The 25545-nt window shown below is 47.5% G+C and overlaps 2 protein-coding genes across 6 annotated transcripts in view; one reads left to right on the top strand and one right to left on the bottom strand.

Moving 5' to 3' along the window:
• Positions 1-662: 662 nt before the first annotated feature.
• On the bottom strand, positions 663-11281 carry elp1 (elongator acetyltransferase complex subunit 1). The gene is made up of 36 exons (XM_068714091.1): positions 11191-11281; positions 10100-10302; positions 9769-9921; positions 9532-9613; positions 9102-9182; positions 8900-8985; positions 8635-8825; positions 8341-8464; positions 8156-8249; positions 7739-7969; positions 7469-7639; positions 7057-7135; positions 6805-6960; positions 6597-6703; positions 6333-6436; positions 6193-6246; positions 5990-6095; positions 5688-5803; positions 5509-5582; positions 5293-5371; positions 5095-5174; positions 4863-5000; positions 4601-4686; positions 4334-4482; positions 3796-3919; positions 3541-3638; positions 2717-2918; positions 2554-2615; positions 2406-2468; positions 2257-2317; positions 2038-2151; positions 1810-1909; positions 1589-1716; positions 1259-1410; positions 969-1047; positions 663-790 (listed from the first exon to the last, which is right to left on the bottom strand). Exons 2-36 carry the CDS (start codon positions 10247-10249, stop codon positions 723-725), a joined length of 3942 nt encoding a protein of 1313 aa, XP_068570192.1. The 5' UTR covers positions 10250-10302; positions 11191-11281; the 3' UTR covers positions 663-722.
• Positions 11282-15478: 4197 nt separating this feature from the next.
• arhgef37 (Rho guanine nucleotide exchange factor (GEF) 37) overlaps positions 15479-25545 on the top strand; it is a 17692-nt gene continuing 7625 nt past the window's right edge. For 2 of the 5 annotated variants that reach the window (XM_068714085.1, XM_068714090.1), the window contains exons 1-13: positions 15486-15562; positions 15929-16035; positions 18312-18832; positions 19832-19961; positions 20730-20877; positions 20960-21159; positions 21288-21418; positions 21941-22045; positions 22399-22512; positions 22690-22859; positions 22976-23123; positions 23233-23361; positions 25210-25405. In XM_068714085.1, the coding sequence (XP_068570186.1) occupies positions 18323-18832; positions 19832-19961; positions 20730-20877; positions 20960-21159; positions 21288-21418; positions 21941-22045; positions 22399-22512; positions 22690-22859; positions 22976-23123; positions 23233-23361; positions 25210-25405 (1981 nt within the window). In that variant the 5' untranslated portion in view covers positions 15486-15562; positions 15929-16035; positions 18312-18322. Of the gene's footprint in view, positions 15563-15839; positions 16036-18311; positions 18833-19831; positions 19962-20729; positions 20878-20959; positions 21160-21287; positions 21419-21940; positions 22046-22398; positions 22513-22689; positions 22860-22975; positions 23124-23232; positions 23362-25209; positions 25406-25545 lie in introns of those variants that run through there. The other 3 variants (XM_068714087.1, XM_068714088.1, XM_068714086.1) reach the window with 3 other exon arrangements.

The raw sequence follows: 25545 nt of genomic DNA, 5'->3' as shown, positions 1-25545 counted from the left end.
TCCAGAAAAGGGCAAAGTATGTCATAAAAGTGACAAATAAGTCATAGTATGCTATTTCATAAAATCAGCAGAGGAATTTGTCAGTCATGACAGAGGCGTAGTATGTAGTAATTTTCATAAAACAGCATAGTGTCATGAAAAAGTCATGGTAAAGTACATCATAAGTATTTCATAAAAAACTTTACTAAAATGTTATATATAGTATGTCATGAAAAACGTCATTACTATATTTAGTAAAACAAAAAAAGTCAGAGTGAGTCATAAAAAGATGATAGTATGCCGTTAAGAAGTGGTAGAAATATTGAAGCTCATGTGAGAATCACAATGAAGTTCCCTTTGTGTTCAGAGACCATGTCAACTGGACCACATCACTCTTCTTCTGTCCACGTCTACAGAGGTGTGCTGCTCACATGAGGGAATATCAAAGAGCAGAAGCGTGAAAAACGTTTCATAGACGGCAGCCGTGTGTCGGGCGGTTTGTACACCGTTTGAAAAGGATCTTAATGTAAACCTGCTCAGATGCTTCAGCACTTTTGTGGAGGATGCAGATCCAAAACCACCATAACTGTGTCTTATGGGACCGTTGACCGATGATGCGGAGAGGAGGTCGAGTCTGCTGCATGTCTGAGCTCCACAGAATGAAGACGTTCGGAGAGGAAACATTAACGGAAACTTGATTTATTATATAATTAACATTTGACTTTACAGTTTTAAAAAAAACATCACATTAGAATAGCGAGCTTCCACTTGACGCCGTTTCTCATCTTTGGCGGCATCAGGACCTCAGCAGCTACAAGAGGAGAAACAAATGTATACAATGAGGAACAATGTTCACAACAGAGAAATGACGTCACTTCTTCTGCACAGCTCACATGCGTCACAGACGACATTAAAACCAGATGCCGTCGTGTAAACGGGGACCCGAGAGATCACGACAGGACGCCCGTACCACCACACATGCTGCTGACCTGGCTGAGAGGCTGCAGGTCTCTGCTGCTGCTGGTAAGAAGCCATGATGCTGTTTGCCGTCGAGTTTGGCCCGGTGAGCTGAAACGCACAAACCACACCGCAGTTACGCCAAAAATACAACAAAAGTATAAAAAAAGAACGTGAAAACCACTGCATTCTTATTGCTCATTGGTCCATAGAAAGAGTTTAATCCTCATGTGTCACTGCAGCAGATCTAAATGTATACTAAGATCAAGTGTGTGGGGATAAAACCAAACAGTACTGTGACGTGATATCGTTCGCTATTTACCGGAGCTTGGTTGTTCTGCAGGCTCTCGAGCCACACCTCAGGAACGGCTGCCTCCATCATCTGCAGAGCCTCCTCGTAGGCCGGCTGCAGCTTCTCCGCCTGTCTGTCAAACTGGAACAGCACCAGAGCCTTCAGCAGGCCGTGCACCTCCTCTGCAGGAAGGAGGAGGAGGAGGAAGAGGAGGAGGAAAGTGTTTGGTGTCTTTTGTTTTTACGCGCATGTCAAGAAAATGTCATGAACAGGTTTACGTTTTACTGCTATTTCTTTCCTGTACGCGACACATTTAGTGGTAATCTTTCACCAAGCAGCCACGACTCAAACCCTTGATACCTCTCATCTTGTCCACAGTGGTGAGGATCTCACCCAGAGCGTACATCAGCGCTCTGTCCTCCATCGGGCTTCCTTCCTTCAGACTCAGCTTCTTCCTCTCTGCTTTACGCCGGTTCTTTGACGATCTCCTGCAGGCCAGAGCGTGTCACGATAAAAATGTCATTCTGTTTCACAATTCATCATGTGGAAAGATCTTTTTTTTTTTGTTTCGTTGGTCTTACGAGGAGACGCGGGAGTTGCTCTGGGAGTATTTGGAGCCAGTCATCACACTGCTGGCTTCAGAGTAGAGCTCAGCATCGGGGCAGTCTGGACCGTCCTCGTCTGAGGGAGAACACAAGAGCGTTACTGACAATCTACGGAGAATACAGATGCGGCTGTACATCTGGTCCGATTCCTTATGTTCCATAAAAAGCATAAAAATATGTTCAAACCAAACTTCTTCTTCTCACCCAGCATGTCCAGCCTGGCCTTCTCTTTCTGCTCTCGAACCACAGCCAGCCGGGTCTTGTGCCGCGTGAACGTCGCTACTTGGGCCTCCAGGAAAGCCGTCTGGGTGCTGACAGCTGACAGGAAAGACATTATCACCGTACAACCGTTTTAGAATCAGGAGAAGAAGAAGAAGAAGGGGCGTCACATGGCCGAGCAGCTCAGGGTGAAACGATCCTTACCTTCCAGCAGAGCGGGTTTCAGGTTGGTTTCAGTGATGTCCTGTCGGTTGTGCATGTAAATCTGAGGCAGACGAAGAAAACACCTCACGGTTTAGTCAAAAAAACGAATAAATGAAGAAACAAAAGTAAAAAGAAAATCAATTACTGACCAATCGGAGCGCCTCCTCCCAGACTGAGCCAGTGATCAGAGCCAAGATGGCCTCCTCACAGTCCTATTGGGGGGGAGAGAGATTTTATATATAATATTTGAACTTTAACGTCATTAGTAGACACTTGTTCTGCTGCACAGGATCTTACTTTGGCGTACTGGTCCAACAGCAGAGCAGCTTCAGAGTATCGTCGCTGCTCAGTCAGCTTCTCTATAAAAGGAAGGAAACAACTTTTACCATGTCTGACCAGCTCACCGGCTACCTGTCTGTCTGTCTGTCTGTCTGTCCGTCCGTCCGTCCGTCCGTCTTACCTGCCAGGTCCCTGGCCAGCAGAGCCAGCTGGTCGGGCGGCAGCGGGATCTGCTGCGCCGCGCAGATGGCGTTCCTCCAGCTGGAGCTGCTGGCGAACGCCTGCAGGGCGCCGACCGGCTCTCCGCATCGCCAGAGCAGCAGGCCGGCCTGCTCCGCCTGCTGCTGCTCCATCAGGTGCTCAGCGTAACAGCAGCTCAGAGCCTAGAGGGGCCACAGGTCCAAAAAGAAGGGTTTTAACCGGCTGATGCAAAATGTAGGAGTCAGCATTTAGTTTGTTAGTTTGACATGTTAAGATTGCCTTTTCTCTTTACTAGTCTTATGGGTTATTTTGTTTGTTCTTTGGGTAACACTGTGGGCACCTATGGTTTTATATATATATATATATATATATATATATATATATATATATATATATATATATATATATATGAGTATAGGTAGGTAGGACCAGCATGCACCGGGGTGGGCCTATAGTCTATAGTTTTTTACCAGCGTGAATCCTGTATGGACATTCAACTCTTTTCTGCCTGCGTTAACTACAAACCACGGTGCATCAGTGGCCCTTATGACCATTAATAATTAGAAATATTAATATCAAATAATTACACTAATAAAAATCAGGGCTGTCCTGGATTAAAGATATTCTTAGTGGACAAACACACACTAAGATCATTTTCTCAAGTTTCTGGGGAAAATCATTCAAAAGCATAAATGACTAATAAGTCGACTAAGAGGGGCAGCCTCATTAAAAATGCCCCAAATAAGAGTTTACATAACCTCTGGCTGACGGATATATGGCGAGCCGTGCGTGTGTTTTTGGTACCTTGTAGTGAGCGCCGTCTGCTGCGTACAGCCGCAGAGCTTCACTGAACAGTTTCTGCTCCTTCACGAGCTGCAGGGCTTCGTGGAAATGTTCCTCTCCTGAACAACGGAGCACAACGACGGATCGGGTTCAGCTTAGAAAGAGAAACGGGAACGCAGCCCGCTATACGCTCCACTTCTGTTAGGTTAACAGACCAACGTCCGTCGGTTCAGGTCAGTAAAAAGGAGGAGAGCAGACAGAGAGGTTCAGACTGACCACACTTGCTGAGGTGATGCAGGGCCTTCCTGTAGCGCTTCAGGTGCTTGTCGATGGTGAAGCGCTGGTAGTTTGTCTCCAGGCTCTTCAGCGTGTTTAAGAAGGGAAGGTACTCTTTGGGGTCCTGCAGGCAGATTGTAGACAATAATGAACATGATACACAAGGACAAATGATGTAGTTATAAGAGTGTCAAACATTAATCATGAGTTATCCTGGTGCTGCTGTTGAATGTTTGAAATCCATCTAAACGTGCAAATAGGAAAAAGCTCTTTTCAGAGCTGATGAGCTCATGAGATTGTTGAAGCACCTCGCGGCGTAACTTAACATATTAACGAGTAAATCTGTGCGATATCTGGCAGTTCAAAACGCCTCACGCCTCAGTTCTGGTGCACACATCTGCATATTAATGAGGACAGAATGTTTCCTTGAAAACCTCTCCGTGCTTTAAGCAGCGGAGGTCGGTGAACATCAAACGAGAGCTTTATAAAACAAGCCTCGTTAACATAACCCGGCGCGTCGACGGCGTCGTCGTCGTACCTTCTGGGATTTCTCGGCCACCATGAGCACGAGATCGAAGTCGTACGTTCCCAGAGAGTGCTCGTACAGGTCGTTGACGTTGACGAGGAAGAGGAGGTACTTCAACGCCTCTTCGGCACTCACAGCGCCGGGAGCACGAGGAGGGTTCACTGGACGAAGACACAGAAACACGCAGCACACGATGAACAACTGCAAAGTCACCTGCTGGGTGAAACGGAGTTGATGGTGTCAGTTTAGGAGTTTCCTGCAGGTCACCGGTGTGCTCACCTCGAAGCTCGTGGACTTTCTGCAGAGCGATCTCCAGCTCTGGAACCGTCTTCTTCACGTGAGTCGTCAGTACGGACAGAAAGAACCTGGAAGGTTGACAACACGGTCGCTTCATATCTCACTACTGCTCTGTCTGCAACGCTGTTTCTAAGACTTCAGAACCAGGCCGAAGTCCAGTCCCAAGTCTTTAGGGGGCGCGTATGAGTCAAAGTCTTTTGAGATTCTAAGCACATGGTTCTAAATAGGTTTCAGTATCACTGACTTGTTTGGATCCATTGACTCCATGGCGCTCCGTAAAGCATCACAGACTACGTCCACCTTCTTCTGCCCAGAGAGCGGCTGGGTCTGGACCGAGCTGTTCTCAGGGCGGGGGTACATGGTGCTGGTTGTATCCTCCTCCCTGGGAGGACGACGACGATGCACAATAAGCGAGTAAAATACGTGTTTTTACCTTTACATGAAACTGAAACGCTCTAAAATCTAAAGAGTCTTACTTGAGCTCGGTGAGGAAGAGGTTGATGTGGCTGATGGAGCTGAGCTGCGTGATGAAGGTCTGCATGTTCTCCAGCAAAACCTGTGAGAAGTGACGGACATCGTCGTGACGTCAGTGTTTGGTTTCATACAGATTGATAGACTTCCTGCTGCAGACACAAAGGAGATGTGAAGTAACTAAACTACTGGTTACTTCGTACCTTTGGGTTGTGGTCGTACATGAGGTTCAGGTTGATCCTCAGCTTCCTCATACACTCAAAGGAATCTCTGAACCTCAAACTGAAAAGAACAAAACACGTTACAGATCACCACATCAGATAACGGATGGGTTCGGCTCAGTTGAGATCATGAGTTCCTTAGTCATGTTGTAAAGAAAACAACGAGCAGCTAACGTGACTGAAGAATATCAAACTCACGTGTCCAACCACTTCCTGAGCTGAGCCAACACCAGCGCTCGATGATGCACCGTCTCCAGGTTCCCACGAGGCATCTGGCCACAAACGCACCGAAATAAATCAGCAGCACTGCCGTGGTGTTTCCACAGTAACATGTCTCTGTGTGCGTGTGTGTGTGTGTGTGTGTGTGTTAAACGGACCTGCAGAACCACTCTGGTGTCTCGCGGTACCACAGTGACGATCCTGGACCCCCTCTCCACCCGCCGCAGCGACTCGTCGTTCTGACCTCCATCTGAGGCCAGGGCCGCCTGCAGCCCTGCGGGGTCAGAGATCATTCAACTCAGCTGTACCTTTTTTAAAATGGACCAACACTGCACAGATGTGCGCAGATGTTCATGTTACCCACAGAGGCAGCCAGCCAGAGAGACCAGCTAACAACAAAGCTAATGTTAGCGGAGGCTTGATTAAAAAAAAAAAAAGTATCAAACAAAGTGATCACTACCTTTGACGTCGAGCGTGGTCAGCTGGAGGCAGCGGCAAGTGTGCGAGTGTGTGGTGATGAGGAGGAAGTCGTTGCAAACGGCGAAGGAGGAAATATTGGAGGCCAACTGAGGGAGGAGAAGACATCAATGAACACATTTCCCATCAGCCCTTTCTCACAAAAACCACATTGAGAGAGCTGATGAAATGACGTTGACGGCGTACCTCGGTGTCTCCAGCGTACAGGTGCGATCTGTCCGTCAGGCCGAGTAGATATTCCTGAAGACAAAACGCATGCATTTAGGCCTGTTCACAAGAAGAACACTTATATTGAGCCGTGTTATCCTGAGTAGCTGCGGCTCTACCTCCCCACTGATGCTGCAGAGCGCCGTCTGAACGCAGGGAACAGGGAAGTTGATGCTACATCTGCTGGAGTCACGCCAACCCCCCACTGACAGCTCCGGACCGTCTACACAGACATCAAAATAAAGAAAAGGTCTTTCATTTCTCTAAATGTATGCATTTGAAATGCTTCTACGGTACAAGGAAAGTAGCCATGCACAATCTCCATGCTGTGCAGAGTGCTTTTGTTTTATCGAGTAAGGATCACTTGAGTGATGGTGACTCACCCCAGCGCAGCTTCCTGATCTGTCCATCCTCCAGCTGGAGCGCCACAGTGCCAGTGTGGGAGCAGTGAACCATGCTGACCACCACACCGTCCACTTCTATCTCAGACCTGCAACATAAAAACCCAGCGGAGAGTCATTTATTTGAATGGATTCAATCAGTAAGCTTAACAGGACAACAGCTGGGCTAAAGGTCCAAAGCCCCGCTGACCTGACAGTGAGCGTGTCCTCAGCGTCCTGAGCGGGGCGGAGCATCAGCAGGGTGGAGGAGGTCGGCAGCGGACTGGAGCTCACGCCCACAAACAGCTCGTCCTGCAGCCACAGCAGCTGCCGCAGGGCCAGAGGCTCCTGCTGCAGAACAGTCACTCTGCAGGAGAAGAGATTTCAGACAAAAGCTGTTCCAACGATTAAAGCCAACGTGACACAGATCGATCGGTTGACGTTGAGGCCGCAGGTTGTTTACCTGAAGGTTTTCTGGAGGACCAGGGGACGAGTCATCGTGCGGAACCCATCGGAGGTTTTGTCAACTTGTTCTCCGGAATCTAGTATTTAAGCCCAGAACAAAACAGAGACACATACGTGTTTACAAGGTACATGTATTGTCATTGTACAACAGGGTTACGCAACAAATTGCAGTTTGTAGTCCCATTGTGTTACATAGGATGCTACTATATTATATGTGGAGGTTGGAGGATGAAAGAAGCTGCTCTGAGGTACTGGTGGTACAACAGCTGGTACTTCTGTGACGTTTTGCCGGATGGCAGCAGGTGAACAGGATGTGTCTGTATCTTTTGGGCTCTTCGCAGGCACCTCTTGTCACCAATATGTCTGACATCCCTTCATCATAATTATTATTAAAACATTGTGTAGCTCACCTTGGACGTAGACTGAGATCTGTCCGTCGGACGTCAACGCTGCCAGCCGATTGGTCCTCTGAGGTCGGCAGAGGAAGCTCACCTGGTTGACTGGCGAGGTCAGCTGGAGCTCAAATGAGCACATGGGAGGAGGAACCACACACTGCCTGAAGTTTGTCACCAGGATTTTATCTGAGAGGAGGGGTTTGGATAAATATTAACATCCTGTTGGAAACACCCATCAGACCCATGTCCATCAGACCCATGTCCCCTGGTCTCACTGCCCCTCACCTCCATCAATCACGGCCACGTTGGCGTTGTCGGTGGCGTCCATCCCGGGGCTCCTCTCCGTCGTCCAGCCCCAGTCGTAGGTGACGCTGGTCCAGCTGCGCGTCACCACGTGGAGCCTTAGGGGGCGCTCAGGGTCCCAGCAGACACAGACCGGAGCCTTCTGAGGGTCTCTGCCGAAGTCCAGGCTCTGCTTCAGATACCAGTGGTAGTTCCCCACCACCCACAGCTGGACTGCAGAGGGAGCATGGGCAGATCCAGGAGGGTCATTCATATGTACTGAGTCATTTCCTTGGTTATTGAATGGGTCACATTGGAGAAACCAGCAAGACTAAGCTAGGTTTAAACAATTATCCAAATGAAAACAGAGAAGAATGAGCTAGCAGCACTAGCAGCACTAGCTCCACACGTTGAACTCACCGTAAGTGTTGACTTGTTCGTCCTCTCCAGCAGCCAAGTCCTCCAGCCACACCGCTAAAACAGTGGAGTCACTGTTCCACAGCAGATCCTTCACCTGAAACACACAGAGGGTTCTGTGATGGTTTTGAAAGAACAAAAAACACGTCACTAACTGAAGTTGGTTGGTCGGGTTCAGCCGAGCGCACCTTGGCCTGGTCTTTGCTGAAGGGGAGGGTGAAGTCTCCGTGCAGCAGTCCGTTCTTCTCCATGAACACCACGCTGTGTTTGTTGGGATGCCGCTGTGTGCTCGCTATCAGGCTGCCCGAGGGTCTGAAACAGCCGCAGAAGATTTACCGGACATTCTCGCTTCTTGTACTTATTTTATTCCTGAATGCAAATGTATTTTTCATCCAGAAAACACAGCAGAATGGTTCACACACTGATCCAGTTCCACACGGAGAACTGGACCAATGTTTAATGAACTAAAGGAAAAGACGTACTTCCAGCAGAGCGCCTGCTCCAGGCCGTTGATGGACTCGCTGGTGGCCTGCAGGACCCCCTCTCTGTTCCAGACCCGGACCTTCCTGGCTCCGGTCTGGAGACAGACGGCGCTGACGGCAAACAGCTGACCGTCACCTCGCCACGTCACCCGTGGCGCCCGGTCATCCCAGGCTGCAGCCGGCTGCACCTCCTGTCAGAATACGGTCGCGTGAGACTGAATGCTTCGTCGTCCTGTCTTGTGCGCGTCTGTGCTTGAACACTGACCTGGCTCTTCCTCTGTGCTGCCTGTTTCCCCTCTGAGCCGTGGAACTGAGTCTCCTTCTTTCCCCAACCCACCGTGATGAACTTCCCTGCAAAACACGCGCACACAAACAAACAGAGAAATGCTACATTGTTACATAATGTTGTCGTTATTGAGCCAGATCATCTCCTGACCCTCTGGTTTTGAACCACTGAGCCACCGTACCTTCACCAAAGTCGTCCTGGTGGATTCCAACCTCAGTGATCGGCTCAAATTCTTTGGTCATCATGATGATCGTTTCCTGACCTGTGAGAACAAATTATTCGCATTTTATTCATTTGTAATTCTGCTTAATATGTTTAACTAAGAATGAACTCACTGAGCATTGGTCTGTAGCTACGGTTGTATAAGTATATCTACAGCAACAGGGCATCTTTACCATAAAAACAACTACATTTTTGTTCATTTTTGACGGTTTTTAAACAGAAAACGGTGCCATGAGGACCAACCCTCCTTTAATGGTAGCAACTTTATGAAAGTTGAGACGACTGGCCTTCATGAATAGACTTAATATCGGGTGCTTTGTTCTTTCAGACGGACCATTAAAAGCATTCAACGTTAGATTTAAAACATTGTTTCAGGATAACATACTGACCAGTAGTGAGAACGACGAGCTCTTCATCAGGACTCCAACTCATCGAGGTCAGGCCGCTGTCCACGCTGCCAACACACTCCAACTGTGGAACCATCACACACACTTTACCAGGACACTCATTGACACAATGCATCCCCTTACACAAACGATCTCTGACCGGAACACTGAAGACAACTCTTAACTGCCAAACCGCTGAAGAAGTCGGTCCTGACTTCCCAGCCTGTGTGCGCTGCTGACCTGGCAGCTGTTGAAGTTGAAGAGGACGACGTCGCCGCCAGCTGTGGACAAACACGCCGACTCCAGTTCAGCCAGGTCCTGCAGCCCGACCACCGTCCCGCTGCCGTCCTCCGGGAGGAAACCCTCTGCCGTCAGCGAGGCCTCGCTGACCACCTGCAGACCACAGTAAAGTGGATTCTAACTTTCCTTTGTTATTTGTTTAAACGTGCAACACGTTACTACCCTCAACAAGACAAAGCTTAAAAGAAAACTAAGCACAGCTCTGTCTCCGATCAGCCAGAGTCTCCCCCAGAGACAAAGACACGAGCGCAGTGCGTCCTCCCCAGCTCACCTGGCCAGTTCGCGGGTCGTACTCCGTGATGGAACAGTGAGACGCGACCAGCAGCGAGCCGGTGTCGGCCCGCACGGATAAACACTGTGGGGAGCCGGGACCCCGCAGCTCGGAGCTCCGTAGGCTCTTCAGCAGCTTCAGGTTCCGCATTTTACCTCAGGAGCGACTGGAAAACACACGGAGCCGGAGTCTGGACCCAAAGGCTGCAGAACACAGGAAACAGCAAAACATGGAATCTGTTCGGTCCTGAAACCGTCGCTATACATCTGTGTGAGGTATCAGTACAGTGGCTTACTATTGTGTGGCCGGTATTCATGAACAGAGCCTCTACAATCATTTCTATAAAGGTTGTTTTTTCAGTGTTTGCTGTTATGGAATATATTCTACAAGCACCAGGACAAACTCCTAACATATCACATTATAAACACTGATATATTCAGACCCCGGTCTTCAGCACAGCCCTGTTGATTTACAGTGAATCGTTTCAGATTTGGGGATCAAAGTCTCGCCTGCACAGCCTGTATTTGGCTGCTGTTGTGGGGAGACATTAAATGAATCTAACATGAATCGTTCCAGTAATTTATCAATTAAACAAACACTTGTTGACTTCAGATTGACAAATTATATTTTCAATACTATGAAAGCCACACTGGACACTACAATACTGTATGTTCTCTCTCTTGTTTGTTGCTAACACAGCCACTACTTTAACGTTTCCATTATCGGACACAGCCCCGACAAACTCTTCAGCATATTTAGTGAATACATTGGATAACAACACCCCGATTGAAATAGTAAACGTCATAAAGACAGGCTTGTTATGATCATATTTCACATTAATTCTACATATTAATTTGAGTACTTTCTTCTTACAAGTTACCCGTTAGCTGTAACGTTGGTTTGTTACAGTTTTAAGGACCAAACTGACGGTTTTAGAAGTAAAGACTACAGGGTGTCCGAAGATGGAACTGGGTGTGCTAGCTTACCTTTAAACTAGCTAGGAAGAAGCGAAATGCTATTTAGCGTCAAAACGGACCGACAGAGAAAGCTTTGGAACATAATACAATTTGCAAGACAACTGTAAAACTCACCGAGTGGAGGTGATTCAACCTTTTAAATGTCCAGCATCAACAACCATCAACAACACAACACATCACGCATGCGGCGCTGTCAGGCTCGTGAGCTTTCACCTCTGACGCGGTGAAGTGAGGCTGCGGCGGTGGCGCCCCCTGGCGCTGTGGAGTAAAAGTGCATCCACATTACATTTATTTGGTAAACAACAACAAAATAGAAAGAAATGTTATTCAGTGTGGCTTTGTGGCACAAGGCAGTAAAAAACTGCCTGTGCCAAAGCACACTGTATATAATCCATCTTTATCATCTTTAATGTTAATCCAGAAAGTTTGGGATGCTTCTCCTCACACAGCGTTGCCAACACCTGCGCACAAAATACGCCAAAACGTGCCGCCTGATCGGGAATGGTGTGCAATGACTATAAGAGATTCGGTTTTCCCGATTCGGTTTTCCCGAAAATCCAAAAAAACGGAGCAAAATTTCCCCATTGACTTGAATGGGGTTTCGTCGTGAAGAGAGCTAAAAAAAACACTTAACTTTGGACCCATATTGACCAGCCATACATTAACGTGGAAAAATTATTCGAAGTTTTAAACGTAGACAAAATGATGGATGTTATTGAGCCAAATGGACATTTTGATAGCTAGCACAAATGCATGCAGAACGATTCACAAATATATTTCTGCATTTGTATGTATTTGTGTGTGGATGTTTTCTATTTGTTTGTGGATTTGTGTGTATTTGTTTGTGGATCTCTTCACATTTGTTGGTGGGTTTTTTGAGACTCCCCTGCCTGGCCGGATTCACAAATACGTTTTTTTCAACATGGACCTATCTGTAGCCAATCAGATGTCGGCCTCATTTTCAACCAATCACATGAGCGCAGCCCCCCCCTCCCATCCCCATGAAGCTGCGTGAATTATTCGGGCGAAAAGATTACACACAAAGTCTATACACAGATGTGATGACACTGCAGTGACGCGCATTCGGCGTGGAGCGTTCGGCGCGGAGCGTTCGGCGCCGCGCGCAAATAAATGTAAACGTAATGTGGATGCACTTTTACTCCACAGCGCCAGGGGGCGCCACCGCTGCATCCTCACTTCACCGCGCCTGACAGCGCCGCATGCGTGATGTGTTGTGTTGTTGATGGTTGTTGATGCTGGACATTTAAAAGGTTGAATCACCTCCACTCGGTGAGTTTTACAGTTGTCTTGCAAATTGTATTATGTTCCAAAGCTTTCTCTGTCGGTCCGTTTTGACGCTAAATTAGTTGTCAAGCTTTTACTCTGAAATAAACACGGATGTTGCCGCTTTCAAAACGGCTCTTATTTTATTAACCGGATGTTGTGTTTGTTTGCTTTTGCCGCGAGCTTGATGGGCTGCTGACTGACAACAGGTGAACTGGAGTCCAGAGCTAGGAACGTTTGAGAGAGAGAGAGAGAGAGAGACAGAGAGAGAGAGAGAGAGAGAGAGAGAGAGAGAGAGAGAGAGAGAGAGAGAGAGAGACAGAGACAGAGACAGAGAGAGAGCGCCATCACGGCGCGATCAACATTAACTACAAAACGATGAAGAGAGGACGCTGACAGACAGGTAGACGTTTTTATTACGTTTTTAGTACGTTTGTATTACGTTCCTCCGTCATTCTCTGCGGTCTTTATCCAAAACGCAAGGCTGCAGACACACCGCATCATTCCCCGCACGAGGGGCTTTGCCTGTTGATCTGTCCTGCACGTAGAGATGAACACACGAGCGAAGGAAACGCTCCAAACCACAAACACACCTGTACGCGTGGTGTTAATAGATTTCTTTGATACCAGTGGAAACCTGAGGCTCATAACGTATCTGTAGATGCTCATGGTGCACACATGCTACACACAAGTGTGTGTTACATGTGCACATATAACTCCAAATTATGATTCCTTTTATGTCACAAACATGTATTTTAAGTTTCAAAAATCTATTTAAATGTACATTCATCTTCATGACTTGTTAGTTTATAACATGTGAAGCTATGATATATATATATATATATATATATATATATATATATATATATAAAGATATTGTATTTATTCTGGGTATTTATTATGGGTCTTTAAGTGTAGACTTAGAGAAGAGCTGGTGCTGTTACACAGCAGACGCACTGTTGTGAACGGTGATGTTTAGTCTGAACGCGTTTGTTTAATGTCACTTCTCCAGTGATTAGGAAGCCAAGGGAGCCGTGATGTTTCCTTCTCCTTGAGCTGCTTCCCGTGTCCGGAGTGGAACTACACCGAGAGAAGACACTTCTTCTTTCTTCTTCTTCTTCTTCTTCTTCTTCTTCTTCTTTTGTATATCTTGCATAACTTCTTGTATAATCTACTTATGCATAATGTCTGTAGTCCAGGTTAGAAACCTTGTCACGGCAGTAATCCGAGTCAATCTGTGCCAGATCGTATTGATTGTGAACGTGAAAGGGTAACGTGATCGTGACCACTTTGCATCCCTGATTTCCCAAGTTGGACCCCCCTGATCGCCGGCCTCACGCGTCCGATATCAAAGACGGTCAGATGATAGTTTCCCTTTCGGCACACCGCTAAAGCCGAGCTATGGTGCGACACGTATGTGTGCAGCGGCCAGGGACTAGACCAACCCTGCAATCACAGCTAGCGTGCTTCTACATTTAGCCTTCTTTACTGAGGCGTCACTCCACCCAGCTCTGACTCCTCTCCTCTCTCTCACCATCAGTCATCCTCTATTTTCTCCTCCAGTCCAAGGAGCTCCAGACACCGTGTGTTCAGAGAGATTTCCACACATTGATGTTCATCTGATGGTGTTTTCATCCGTCTGGCTCTACTGTCGTCAACGACAACAACGGTGCCAAAGAGTTCCGCTTTCTTGTGCCAGTTTTGGCTTTCTGACAAAGATCTCTCGGTTCTCTGTAGAGAGTTTTGAGTAAAGCCTGAAGTGTTTAGCTCGAGGCCTCATTGTTCTGCAGCACACCTTGAAGTTGTCATCAGGTCAACGCAAGTCAGCTGATGACAGAATCCCGTCCCGCTGCATTCCTCCCCGACATACCGATCTGATGATGATTAGCTTCCTGCCTTCCTGCCTCCCTGCGTTCCAGACTCACGGAGTCAGAACTGCAAAGAGTCCCGTCATTGTGTCAGGCTTCATGCTGGCATCTCGTCCTCATAGGAACACACTGAGACGGCCGCTTTGAGTCTCTGTGTGTGTGTGTGTGTGTGTGTGTGTGTGTGTGTGTGTGTGTGTGTGTGTGTGTGTGTGTGTGTGTGTGTTTGGTTCATGGTGGGTTTATAACAAAATCACCTCAAGGTGAAACACTAGCAGAGAGCGTTTCAGTGGAATTGCATTGCAGCAGCTTGTGTTGTTTTTTGCTGCTTTAAAAAACTGCATGATGTCTTTATCTGTCTTCTATATTTGCCTTTTAGGTAGTCATTATATCCACCATACTGAAGATCATTTATCAAAAATAGCATTGTGTAAATGCTCTCTGAAAGCACCAATGGTCAACAACATCTGATTTGATTTTCTCCACACGGGCCGGCTCTACATTCATCATGCTGTGATGTGAGTCTTTCTGGTTCAGGACTATCATCCCGGCTAAATAAAGGTTAAATTAAAATAAAGCTGGAACACATTTGGAATGTTTCAGATGTTGAAATGGTCTGTAGGAAAATACAAAAACACTTTTTAAATCAGAATCAGAACAGGTTATTGTTGCACACACAAGGAATGTGACAAGGTGGGGGGGGAGGGGGGGGGGTGTGTGCATAACATTAAACAATCAACAACAAATCTCCGCCTGTCTTCATGCCAAACCGTGCTTCATGTCCAAGTACCTGCACAGCTTCAGACATTCCCATCAGCCCAGTCCCACTGTTTGTCAAGCAGTAATTTGCAAATGTTAAACATGCAAACGTCAGGTTGTTACTCGGGACGTGTGCGTTGTCTTCATGAGCAGCATGTTGATGTTAGCGTTCAGCTCAAAGGTTGTGTCTAAAGGCCTGTGGCGGAGCTGCAGACTCTTACGTCTTGGTTTATGAATGCTTTTAGCGACCCAAGTGTTTTCTTTAATTGTTCTGTTGAATGGTTTCAGATAAACTACAACCATACATCTGTTGTTTCCGGCTGAAGAAGTCCAAAGGAGTGAGCCGTAAACCTCCTTTTGTCTCCTTCCGACCAGACGATCCAGACGATCCCTTTGCTTTTGGGACGGGGATGGGACGTCCCGCGGTGCTTTTGTTTCCCGCGAGAGGAAAACTTCAATCGCCTCGACGCTCCGTCTTCATTGGCCCGTGCAGCGTTTCATGGAACCTCTCGAGGTGTCGTCCGATTGGTTCCTTCACGCCGCTGTGAGGACCTGTCGGCCAATCGGCACGCGCCTGGGTGAGTGCCGCTTCCTCTTCCCACCAGCTGCTGCAGTCAATCAGCTTATTCAGCAGCATGAGTGTGTGTGTGTGTGTGTGTGTGTGTGTGGCCACCCTTTCCTCCCCCCTCCCCTCTTTTTCCTCTACAAAATAACCGGCCCACCCTCCTTTCCACTCCCATCCCCCGCTGTCCTCACACACTTATACACTGTGTTTTCCACTCACACACTCACACACTCATGCCACATGAGGCTCAGCAGCAGCCTGCTGTGTGTGAGTCAGTGGAGAAAGTTACACCGGTGTGTGTGTGTGTGTGTGTGTGTGTGTGTGTGTGTGTGTGTGTGTGTGTGTGTGTGTGTGTGTGTGTGTGTGTGTGTTAATGCAGCAGCGTCTCCTCTGCAGCAGATTTCTCCTTGAGTTGGGACAGAGCACAACAACACGGACACAGAGAGAGAGAGGTCCACCACAGCTGAATCCAGGATTCTGCACAAGGTAATGATAGCCTGAGCTCATGTAACTGTTTGAACGACACTCTGTCACCGCGATGCACACCGCCGTGGTCAGGATGGGGGCGGAGTTTTCTGCGTTTAACGCTCTGCTTGTGGGCGGCAGACGTCTCAGCCTGGAGCTCTTGTTTTTGGGATGTACAGAAAGTTTCTGCAGTCAGGCTGTGACTTATTTTGAGCCGTCATTTTAGCACCGTCATGGTTCAGAAAGCTTATATTGTGATACTCTTATGAATACTTTACTTTTAGAGTTCTACAAGCTATACTTAATATAAAGAAAAAAACAAGATCTTAATTGTTAGATTCTGTCTTAAGTCGAGCAGCCTGTCCAGAAAGAGCACGCAAAATTCAGATTTGATTGAGGAAACATGTGAGCAAGCAGGTGTTCGACGCCAGCTTTTAGTAGAGTTTGGATTATTGCTGCAGATTGATTTCTGTCGGTACTAATACAGTACTGAAGGTGAACACAGAGGCTCTAGTGGTTATCCCCAACTGTTGTCGCCATATGCTGCTAAACCCCTCAAGCCTTTGTTGGAGGGAGAAGATAAATCTGTGACTTTAACAACATTAAAGTGGTGGACGCCTAAAGAAATACAGTGCAATCCAGTCAGTCAGCCATCTAGATAATACAGAAGAAGGAATGTTGTGGTGTGGAGCACCTCTAGCATTTTAAATTCTAGTGTTTGAAGAGTGAAGACCACGTTCATAATTCTTATTGTGAGGTGTCACAGAGGTGTCCACGACGCATGGAAGAACCTCGTGTTGTCTCGAGTGCCTCCTCACCCAGACGCTATAATTTAATCACGAGTCAGAAATGAAGCGAGTCATTAGAGTCCGTCCTTCAATGCCCCACACACACACACACACACACACACACACACACACACACACACACACACACACACACACACACACACACACACACACACACACACACACACACACACACAGAAGGCTGCTCAGCTCTGAACCACGTAATGGCTAATTGTCCCAGCGGTGGCAGCATTAGTCGCTCTGTAAGCAGCCTGCCAGCCTCCCGGTGGGACAACACGTGGCGTTCCAGCTCAGAGGGTCCGTGACAATACACCCCCCCCCCCCCCCCCCCCCCCCCCCCTTTCTGTGTTTGTGGGGAGTCAACAGCATCAACAAAGCAATCACATCTGCTGCTCTCTGCAGGTTTTTGCGGCGTTCATCTTTATGTGAGATGATTGATACGAGTGATGAACCCGAAACACAAATCAGGAATGTTTCCTTATCTGCCTTGAAAATCTAGGAAGTTTCATGTGGATGAACCTTTTCTCTAACTATTCCTTCACTTCTATATATTTATTTAGCTAAATATGACGTATAATTCCAGTTAACAATCACTGTCAAGGTCTCATTTCACTCAACAAAAGAAGTCAAACTTCTCGAGTTCCAGTTTTTATCTGTAGATTTTGACTGACCTGAGGTGTCTCTTCAAGTCCCAGCCACTGTATGGACTTTTTAAAAGTATGTTCTTCTTGATGTGTTCGATGTCAAAGCGGCTCAGTGTTTGTGAGGACGTGTGTGTGTGCCGACACACACACAACAACAACAGTGAACCTGGTTCACTGCAGGAGTCGGGCAGCGGAGGAGGCCTACAGGAGTGGAGACACACTGACGAAGAGGAGCTACACTGAAAAGCTGGAAAACAGGTTTTCAACCAACGACCCCTCGTCAGTGTGGAGAGGTACTCTACAGGAGACCCCAACCCCCCACTGAGGAGAACCACCTCAGGCTGACGACCTGAATGTTCTATGGCAGGTTTGATAAGCCCACTTTAACCCCCCCCCCCCCCCCCCCCCCCACTGCCCCGCCTTCAAACAAAGACCCCCTGCCACCTCCTCACCTCCTGCGTACGCATACATGGCCAATAAAGCTGATTGTGATTTGAGCCGGTAAGTCACCACAATTAGGTGACTGAGATACTGAAAGGTTTACTTCATTTCTTTGGAATGCAGGAAATGTGTGATCCAGTTGTCACTCTTTGAGTTGCCTTTCTGTGTCATCCAGTGTTATTGTCCATCTGGTCCATCTGGTCCACGCTGGAATGAGGACATTTGACACCATGCAGCGCTCGTCCTTCACAGGACGGTCACAGAATCAATGATGGGGGGGGGGGGAACTTAGGTCTTGTTTAGAATGGTGTGCTTCGCAGTGGAGAAAAAAAACAACAGTGGGTTCATCTTTTTCCATTTACCGCACTGAACACTGTACTGTTTCTGTGTTTCTGTTTGACAGCGATCTCCAGCATGGAGGTCCCCAGGAGGCCTCAGCCCTCCTCGTTCACACTGGCTCTCCCTAAACCGGCCTCATCCGCTCCGTCGGCCCTCGGAGCCGCAGAGAAGGTCGCCAACGAAGACCCGAGGAAGGAGAAGCTCCAGGAGAACGCCGACGACGGAGCCGCAGAGAGAGGAGACGGAGAGGAGACGTTCAGCACCGAGGAGGAGCTCGACGTGTTCGCCGAGGCGTCGGCCGAGACCTCCGAACCTCTGCGTGCAAATGCCTCCGCCCCGGACATTAATGTAAGACTTTCCTCACAGGATAGCTTCTCAGAGGAGAGCTCGGCGTCAGAGGAGCGGTTGGCAGCGGAGGCGGAAGAGGCCAAAAAGAGGTGTGAAGAGGAGGAAGCGGCGGCTAAAGAGAGGGCCGCCCAGAGACAGACTCTGGCCCTCGAGGAGCTGGTCCAGTCCGAGAGAAACTACCTCCGACTGCTGCAGCTCAGCACCGTGACCATCAGGAGCAACCTGCAGAAACTACAGGTGTGGACCAAGTCCTAGTGGAACCGGTTATATTCTATTGTTTCACCTGTAAAAGACCAGAGAATGACGTCTGTCCTATCGTGACCACGGCTGCTCGTACAGGTTGGATACTGCAAGTTGTATTCAAATATCCTTCAGTCAATTTTGAGAGCATGTTTAGTTCTGTGTTTTTTGATTTTGTTTGTGGAACAACACTTTTGACGGGGCCTTTTAATGAAAACGTAATCGCCACATGTTGAGTCGGTCCTGCGGCCTCGAAGGCCGCTCTGTGGTTTAGGGTCGTTGCAGCTTTTCATTACTTGTCTGAGGCATTGCTTATTACTGCTAAATAACCATTTATTATCGCGGCGGTAATGAAATGAGGCCTCGTAAAAAAAACCATAATGGAATCAGGCTTCATGGGCCGTAAAGGACTGAGCATGAAAATGATAAGGAACCGAGGGAACGGGAGATGAAGGCAAAGAGAATGAAAGAGAACGATAAAGGAGGAGTGGAAGGGCCGATGACGTGTTCAGAGGAGTGGAGGAACAGCTGATGAGATAGGTATTAAAGATAGAGGTTTGTGCCGTTGTCCAATGTGTGGAAATGAAAGAGTGTTGATGGAGGACGGACGGACGGGGAGAGACACGGGGAAACAGAATAGATATGGGAGTGAATGGTGCCATTGTGAGCCAGTTTGTTTTCTGTGCGGATTGTTCAGCGGTCCAGCCGTGCCCACCACCAGCATCTCATTAGAACAGAACAAAACGGCCCTTCATCAGCTCCGCCTCAGCATTTTCCTTCTTCGGCAGCAGACACACAATCACACGTTGCACAAGATAGACATTTCATTTGAATACATGTGGATATTTCTTATTCGGTTTGATTTGGACTTCCTTCATTTGGTTTTCTTTTTATATATATTTCTAGTTCCCACAATGCATCACACATGGACCAGGTCAAATAGAAGAAACCACATTTAATAAGATCTCCTTCTCTCTGTCTGCTCGTCCACCACAGCCTCCTCCGGCCGGCCTGGACAGCATGTTTCTCTACATCGAGGATGTGATGGACGTGTCCAGTCGACTCCTCAGCCTGCTGGACCAGAAGCAGCTTCAGCCTGGAGACCCTCACTTCCTGGAGACACTCTGTAAGGGATCACTCTTTCACTTTTTTTTTTTTACTTCCTGACAACGTGAGCTCGTTCAGCCTTCCACCAGGAAGTGGTGGTGAGATAGATAGCTGGTAGATCATTTGCTCTGATCACACTTGTTGACAGGAAACACATCTTCACACGTCTTTGTTATCGGAGGTGGTTTATGGGAAGCCAAACGAGTTCACGCTGATAAATCCACAGCAAAGGTCTCTGCATGTGGTGATGGGTGCAGTCATATGTCAGGTGACCTGGACAAAATCAAACTTAACACGCATGTGCAGAAGCCAAAATTACTGGAGGAAAAATAGAAGAAAACTAAACTTATTTTCACGCTTCCACTTTTTAATACAGCTGCAAGTAGAAAGATCTGATCTGAAAGTGAAGGATGTTCTTTTAGACTCCTGGTCCCTTTAACAGCATCGTATGGTTTCTCAGCATCGAGGCTATTGAATGAATTTGTCTGTCTGCGCGATGACAATGACGACACAACAAGAGTGTTGTTCATCACACACAGTCCGTGGTTCTTTCTATCGGCCGCTGACGGCATGGGTCGTATTTCACATGATGAGCTGTGTTTCTTATTCGCAAAGATTAGTTTATTAAATGAAGAGCACAACTAATTGGCTTAAGATAGAATTGCTATTTATTTTAAGCGTCCGTTAGCATTTTTAAGTCCGTACTTCTTCTTTTGTGTCCTTAAAAACCAATCTGAATTCCTTTCTATGTGTAAATAAGTAGATATCTGTTTGGCCTCCCTGACAGGTGACTCGTTCCTCAGCCTCTCCTCAGACATCGAGGCGGCCTACAAGGAATACCTGGCCAGCTACAACCAGGTGTCGGTGCTGGAGAACAGCTACAGACAGAAGGAGGCGCTCTGGAACGACATCGTCAGAGTCGTCAAGACCTCGGCGTAGGTTTTCTGTCCGGCCGCACGCATGAAAATACATCTGGATCAACGGCAGACCTAACATGTTGTTGATTTCCATCTCCAGGCCCGAAATAAACGCCACCTCTCTGAGTTTCTTCCTGGTGATGCCGGTGCAGCGGATCGCCCGCTACCCGCTCCTCCTGCAGACCATCCAGAAACACACGGACAGAAGCCACCCAGCCTACGCACTTCTGGAGCGGACCGCTCACACCTCCATCGCCCTGAACTGTCGCATCAATGAGTACAAACGCTTCAGAGAAGTTGGTGAGACTATCGTCGTGTATTCTAGATTATTATACGTCTGAAGTCAAGGATTCAACGGACGGAGAGCGGTGGTTCGAAGAGCACATTTCTTTCCTCCACGCTAACTGTCCCTCGTTCTGTGATTGTAGCCGACAAATACAAGAAGACAGAGACCCTGACCATGAAGGACAAGATCAACCGCCTCAACACCCACAGCATCGCCAAGAAGACAGCGAGGCTCAGCCAGCACATCAAGCACGGGACTGGGATAGTACCTAAGGTAGGATGCAAGTTTGATGGCCCTGCTTTAAATAACAACCGCCCTGCTGAAGTGTCCTTGAGCAGCACAAGGAACACGTTACGATTCATGCTGCTTGTGCCTGAAGGTAACTCATCCAGGCCTCCTGAGGAATAGATAATCTTCCCTCCAGCAGCAGTGCAGTGGTTAATGATTCATCTGCACTTTACCTGCAGGGACAGTGTATATTATATGACCTGTTATTGAAGCTGCTGTTTGCTCTGGCCTGCTACACCCTTCCGCTCTGATCAAGCATCCTCACATGTCTCCTGTGGCCTCCTTTTAATAGTTGCTCACAGGATTAATCACAGGATTTTCCTACGTTGCCTTTCGATCTATTTTTTTTCACATTTCTCATACAGTATGTAGGTTGCAGGAGCATTGTATGTAGAATATAAAGGAATCACACTGCAGAGAGCTACAAGAGCTAGCTCGGCCTCGGAGCACCTTTCCCATTTTAATGACGACAAATGTCTGTTTGTCTCCCTGCGTGTTGTTCTCCAGCTGGTGGACGAGGAGTTTGACGCTCTGGAAGGTTTCTTCTATGTTCTGGAGCACGGGATCCTGGAGCTCCTTGAGAACGTGGAGACGTACCTGTACCACCTACAGGTAGGCTGCATGTGTTCAAGTGATGCTAACTAGTGGATAGTACTCTATCTGAGGCTTCTCACCTGATACCGAACGAGGTACAGTCCAGCGTCTGTCCACAGTTTTAATGTGCGATACATTTAGAAGGTCCCTCCCCCCATTCAGGGTGCACCAGCCCGTCCTGAGACTTCCTGGTCACTTAAGACCAGAGGAGAAGTGGAACATGACTGGATATTTATTCTTAAACATGTCGCCATGTGTTCCTGAGTCACACTGTGCAAACTGTGCAAAGTTGTCCTCTTGCTGTAGTTATTGTAACAGAGACCTGAGCAGGGTTTGACAGCTCCTCCTCCTTCTTCTTTGTTGGTGTGCAGCGGTTCCTGTCCTGCAAAACAGAGGAGTTTGACCTGGACATGGACGGAGAGAAGGACCCTATCTGTTACAAGGAGATCACCACCGCTCTCAGACAGTGGATTCTTCCTACATTTGTGAGTCTATCCGCCATTCTCACACCTTACGTGTTTTTACTTAAATACCACAGCAAAGCAAATACTACAAGGACGTTTGGCACTTATTTAATTGCACTCAAGTTATTAGGTATCTAAAGAAAACACCCTGCTAGTCTGAGACGATAGTCGATAACCATCATCAACGTTTCCATGCAGGAGAAGAGGATGAGGACGTTGATCCACAAGCCGCTGTGCGCCCTCCGTGACCTCCTGGTGGGCCCGAGGAACCTGATCAGGAAAAGGCTGGACAAGCTGCTCGACTACGAGTTGATAGAAGCCAAATCCAACCTGAGCTACGAGGAGCAGGCTGTGGCCAACACGTACAGGTGGGGGGGGGGGGAGAGGGAGAGAGAGAGAGAGAGTCTATATGTACTCACCCTGAGGTTAAGATGAGGGTGTCGCTCACTTTAAACCTCCGTGTAAACCTCTCCTCCCCTCACAGGACAATGAACACGTTGCTCCTCAATGAGCTTCCCCAGTTTAATGGCTTGGCGCTGCAGATGATCTGGAGCATGCTGGGGACGTTCAGCTGTCTGCACAAAGACCTCGCCTCCGACATGGAGCAGCTCTTCCAGAGCTTCGCCCAGCAGGTGATCTCATACGCACGATGTTTTAAACCATCACGGATAAAGACGAGACTTTTTTTTAAAAAAAATGTTTAATCGAAAACCCTTTTGGTTTTTCAATTTCTTCTTCCAGCTCCCTCACAGCTCTCTGAACCACAGTGCATTCTGGGAGTGGGCGGAGTGTGCTGTGCTGGAGGGTGCGAGGAGGCTGGAGACTTTGTGTCGAAGCGTGGAGGACACGCTCAACGCTCCCGCCGCCCAGGTGGGTACAGATGGAGCTGAGATAGTTGAGATGTGTCACAGTGCCTTGTCGTTGGCTCGTTGACCAGGAATGCTGGGAGATGACTTGTGTGTTTACGCATCATTTACTTCATTAACCCTCTGAAGCCCAGGCCTAGTTTTATAAGTCAAAGGTAGACGGACGCGGCGATCGACGGACCGTGAAAGAGCAATATTATTAAAGACGACAGTCGGCACTATGAACGCATTAGAGGACGCGTCATTGGACACCTGAGCTCCCTATTTCAACGACAACATCAAACACTTGATCTGCTTAATTGGCATTAACATGTTGGATAAAAAACATTTGCACAACGCTGCATGTTCCAAAATAGAAAGGAGTCACAGAAGGTGAAGGACAAAATGTCCCCAGAGAAACGTCCTGTGCAAAAGTTACTCAACATCTGCAGTTAGGATGTAGCTGGTAGCTTCTGAAAGTGACCATAATCTTTAAATAGTAAGATGACCAGAGTGTGTCTGTATGAGGAGCAGGAGTCTAAGTACAGTGATGGTTCCTACAGACCCAGTAGAACCAGTTACTACCATGGAGGAAGGAGTCGTTTAAAAGACCGTCTCTCTGGAAGCTCTTTGGTTATTTCACAGTTCTAGTTTTGTCACAATAGTTCTCCACCTTTTATGAACACCAGGCATGAAACGCCACATTTACACGTTTTTTTAAAACCTATTGTTTACCTCTCCATCGATCACAATGTAGCAGTCTTATTATTAGTATTACATGTGTACTACCTACTACACGCTTTGGGTCCTGTTTTAAATATAAACCAAACTGGAATTTAATTCTACAAATGCTATGATACTAATAATATTGGTGTGGCCTGATATTTATCTCCAACTGTGCAGAAGTGCTGGCTTTAAACAGAATAAATAGACATGTAATAAATGAAAACATTCAAATATTGATTTAGAATTTGAATGTCAACCTTTTTATGAATGAAGCTTCAAAAGCTCTAGGACCACTTTGGTCCTGCTCTCAGATGGACTACCTTTAAAAAAAACAGTGAGTATAGACATTCGTGGTCCCCAGAGGATGAACCCTAATTACACTGATCCTCTGACTTGTCATCTAACACCAACAGGTCGGTTCATGACTCTAGAATAGCAGCGGTGTCGTATGACTGTCAACATGTTTCTTCATGATGTCATGGTTGCTCCTTTGGTTCCTTGTAGTCACTCACTGAAACACATCTGTTTATCTCATGCTGCTCGTGTTACCTGCTCGACGAGATGTCCCGAACTCAGTCACATCCTTTAAACCCACAGAAGCAGCCGGTCGCTCGGTCATCATTTTCTTTGAGGTTTGTTCTAACAATAACCTTCGGCGTGGACTCTTGACAGCGTCTGACAGGTGATACATATCTACTGTGCTCGTCAAACACGCTGTACGAGGTGAAGAATGTGCCGAGTCATCGCGGCGATTCGTACCTGCGGCTTTACGTCACTCACAACAACACGTCGGTCATAGATGAGAAGATTCTGACTCGCATATCCAGCGACAGGAAACGTTTCATGTTTTTTCCAAGAAGGACTTTACTCAGCCTGCTGCCTTTAACTGTCTCGAATGATTCATTTTCAAACCATAATGTCAGCGAAGAGCTCGTTATATACATACAAATATGAAGGCTCTGTCCTCACAATACTGGATTTTAATTGGTCAACAGCAGGATCTGTTAAATGAGATGAATATTCAAAATGGAGGCTTTCTGCATTCAGCTAGAGGCTGAGCATCACTAGAGGAGTAGTGATGAGATCACTAGTCCTTTGTCAGGACTATTTAAACATCCATTCATGTTTGTTTTTCTCTTTCCATCAGCCTCTGAGTCCATCGTCTCAGCGCCGTCTGAAGCAGCTGACGGATAAGCACGGTTCTGGAAAGATCTACCAGGTGATGGGGACGGTGGTGGGCAGCCGGGACCTGGACCTGAACCTGGCCAGAGGAGAGCTGGTGGCCATCATCAGTGAGGCGGACACCCGCGGAGACAAACGGAGATGGCTGGTCGACGCCGGAGGTAAGAACCAGCGCGGCGCTACTGGGTTAAATGTGACTGTTTGGCGCCATCTTGTGGGGGTTACGTGTTACTGCAACTAATCAGATATACTCAGTTGTTTCGTAAACTCGGCACATTGGCAGATCGGGGCCCAATTTTAG

The sequence above is a fragment of the Cebidichthys violaceus genome, unplaced genomic scaffold (assembly GCF_023349555.1).
Source record: "Cebidichthys violaceus isolate CVI_PGR_0920_01 unplaced genomic scaffold, fCebVio1.0.p SCAF_2, whole genome shotgun sequence".
Taxonomy (NCBI): domain Eukaryota; kingdom Metazoa; phylum Chordata; class Actinopteri; order Perciformes; family Stichaeidae; genus Cebidichthys; species Cebidichthys violaceus.
The sequence above is the reverse complement of the archived record's forward strand: the minus strand, read 5'-3'. Positions and strand labels throughout refer to the sequence as shown.

Bases quoted from the DNA above. Each gene is read 5' to 3' on its own strand.
- elp1 (XM_068714091.1), bottom strand. From the start codon at position 10,249: ATGCGGAACCTGAAGCTGCTGAAGAGCCTACGGAGCTCCGAGCTGCGG. The intron at 9,922-10,099 runs GTGAGCTGGGGA...TGTGGTCTGCAG, and splicing joins ACGACCCGCGAACTGGCCAG to GTGGTCAGCGAGGCCTCGCT. The intron at 5,372-5,508 runs GTGAGTTTGATA...TGTTCTTTTCAG, and splicing joins CTCAGGAAGTGGTTGGACAC to TTTGAGGTTCAGAGATTCCT.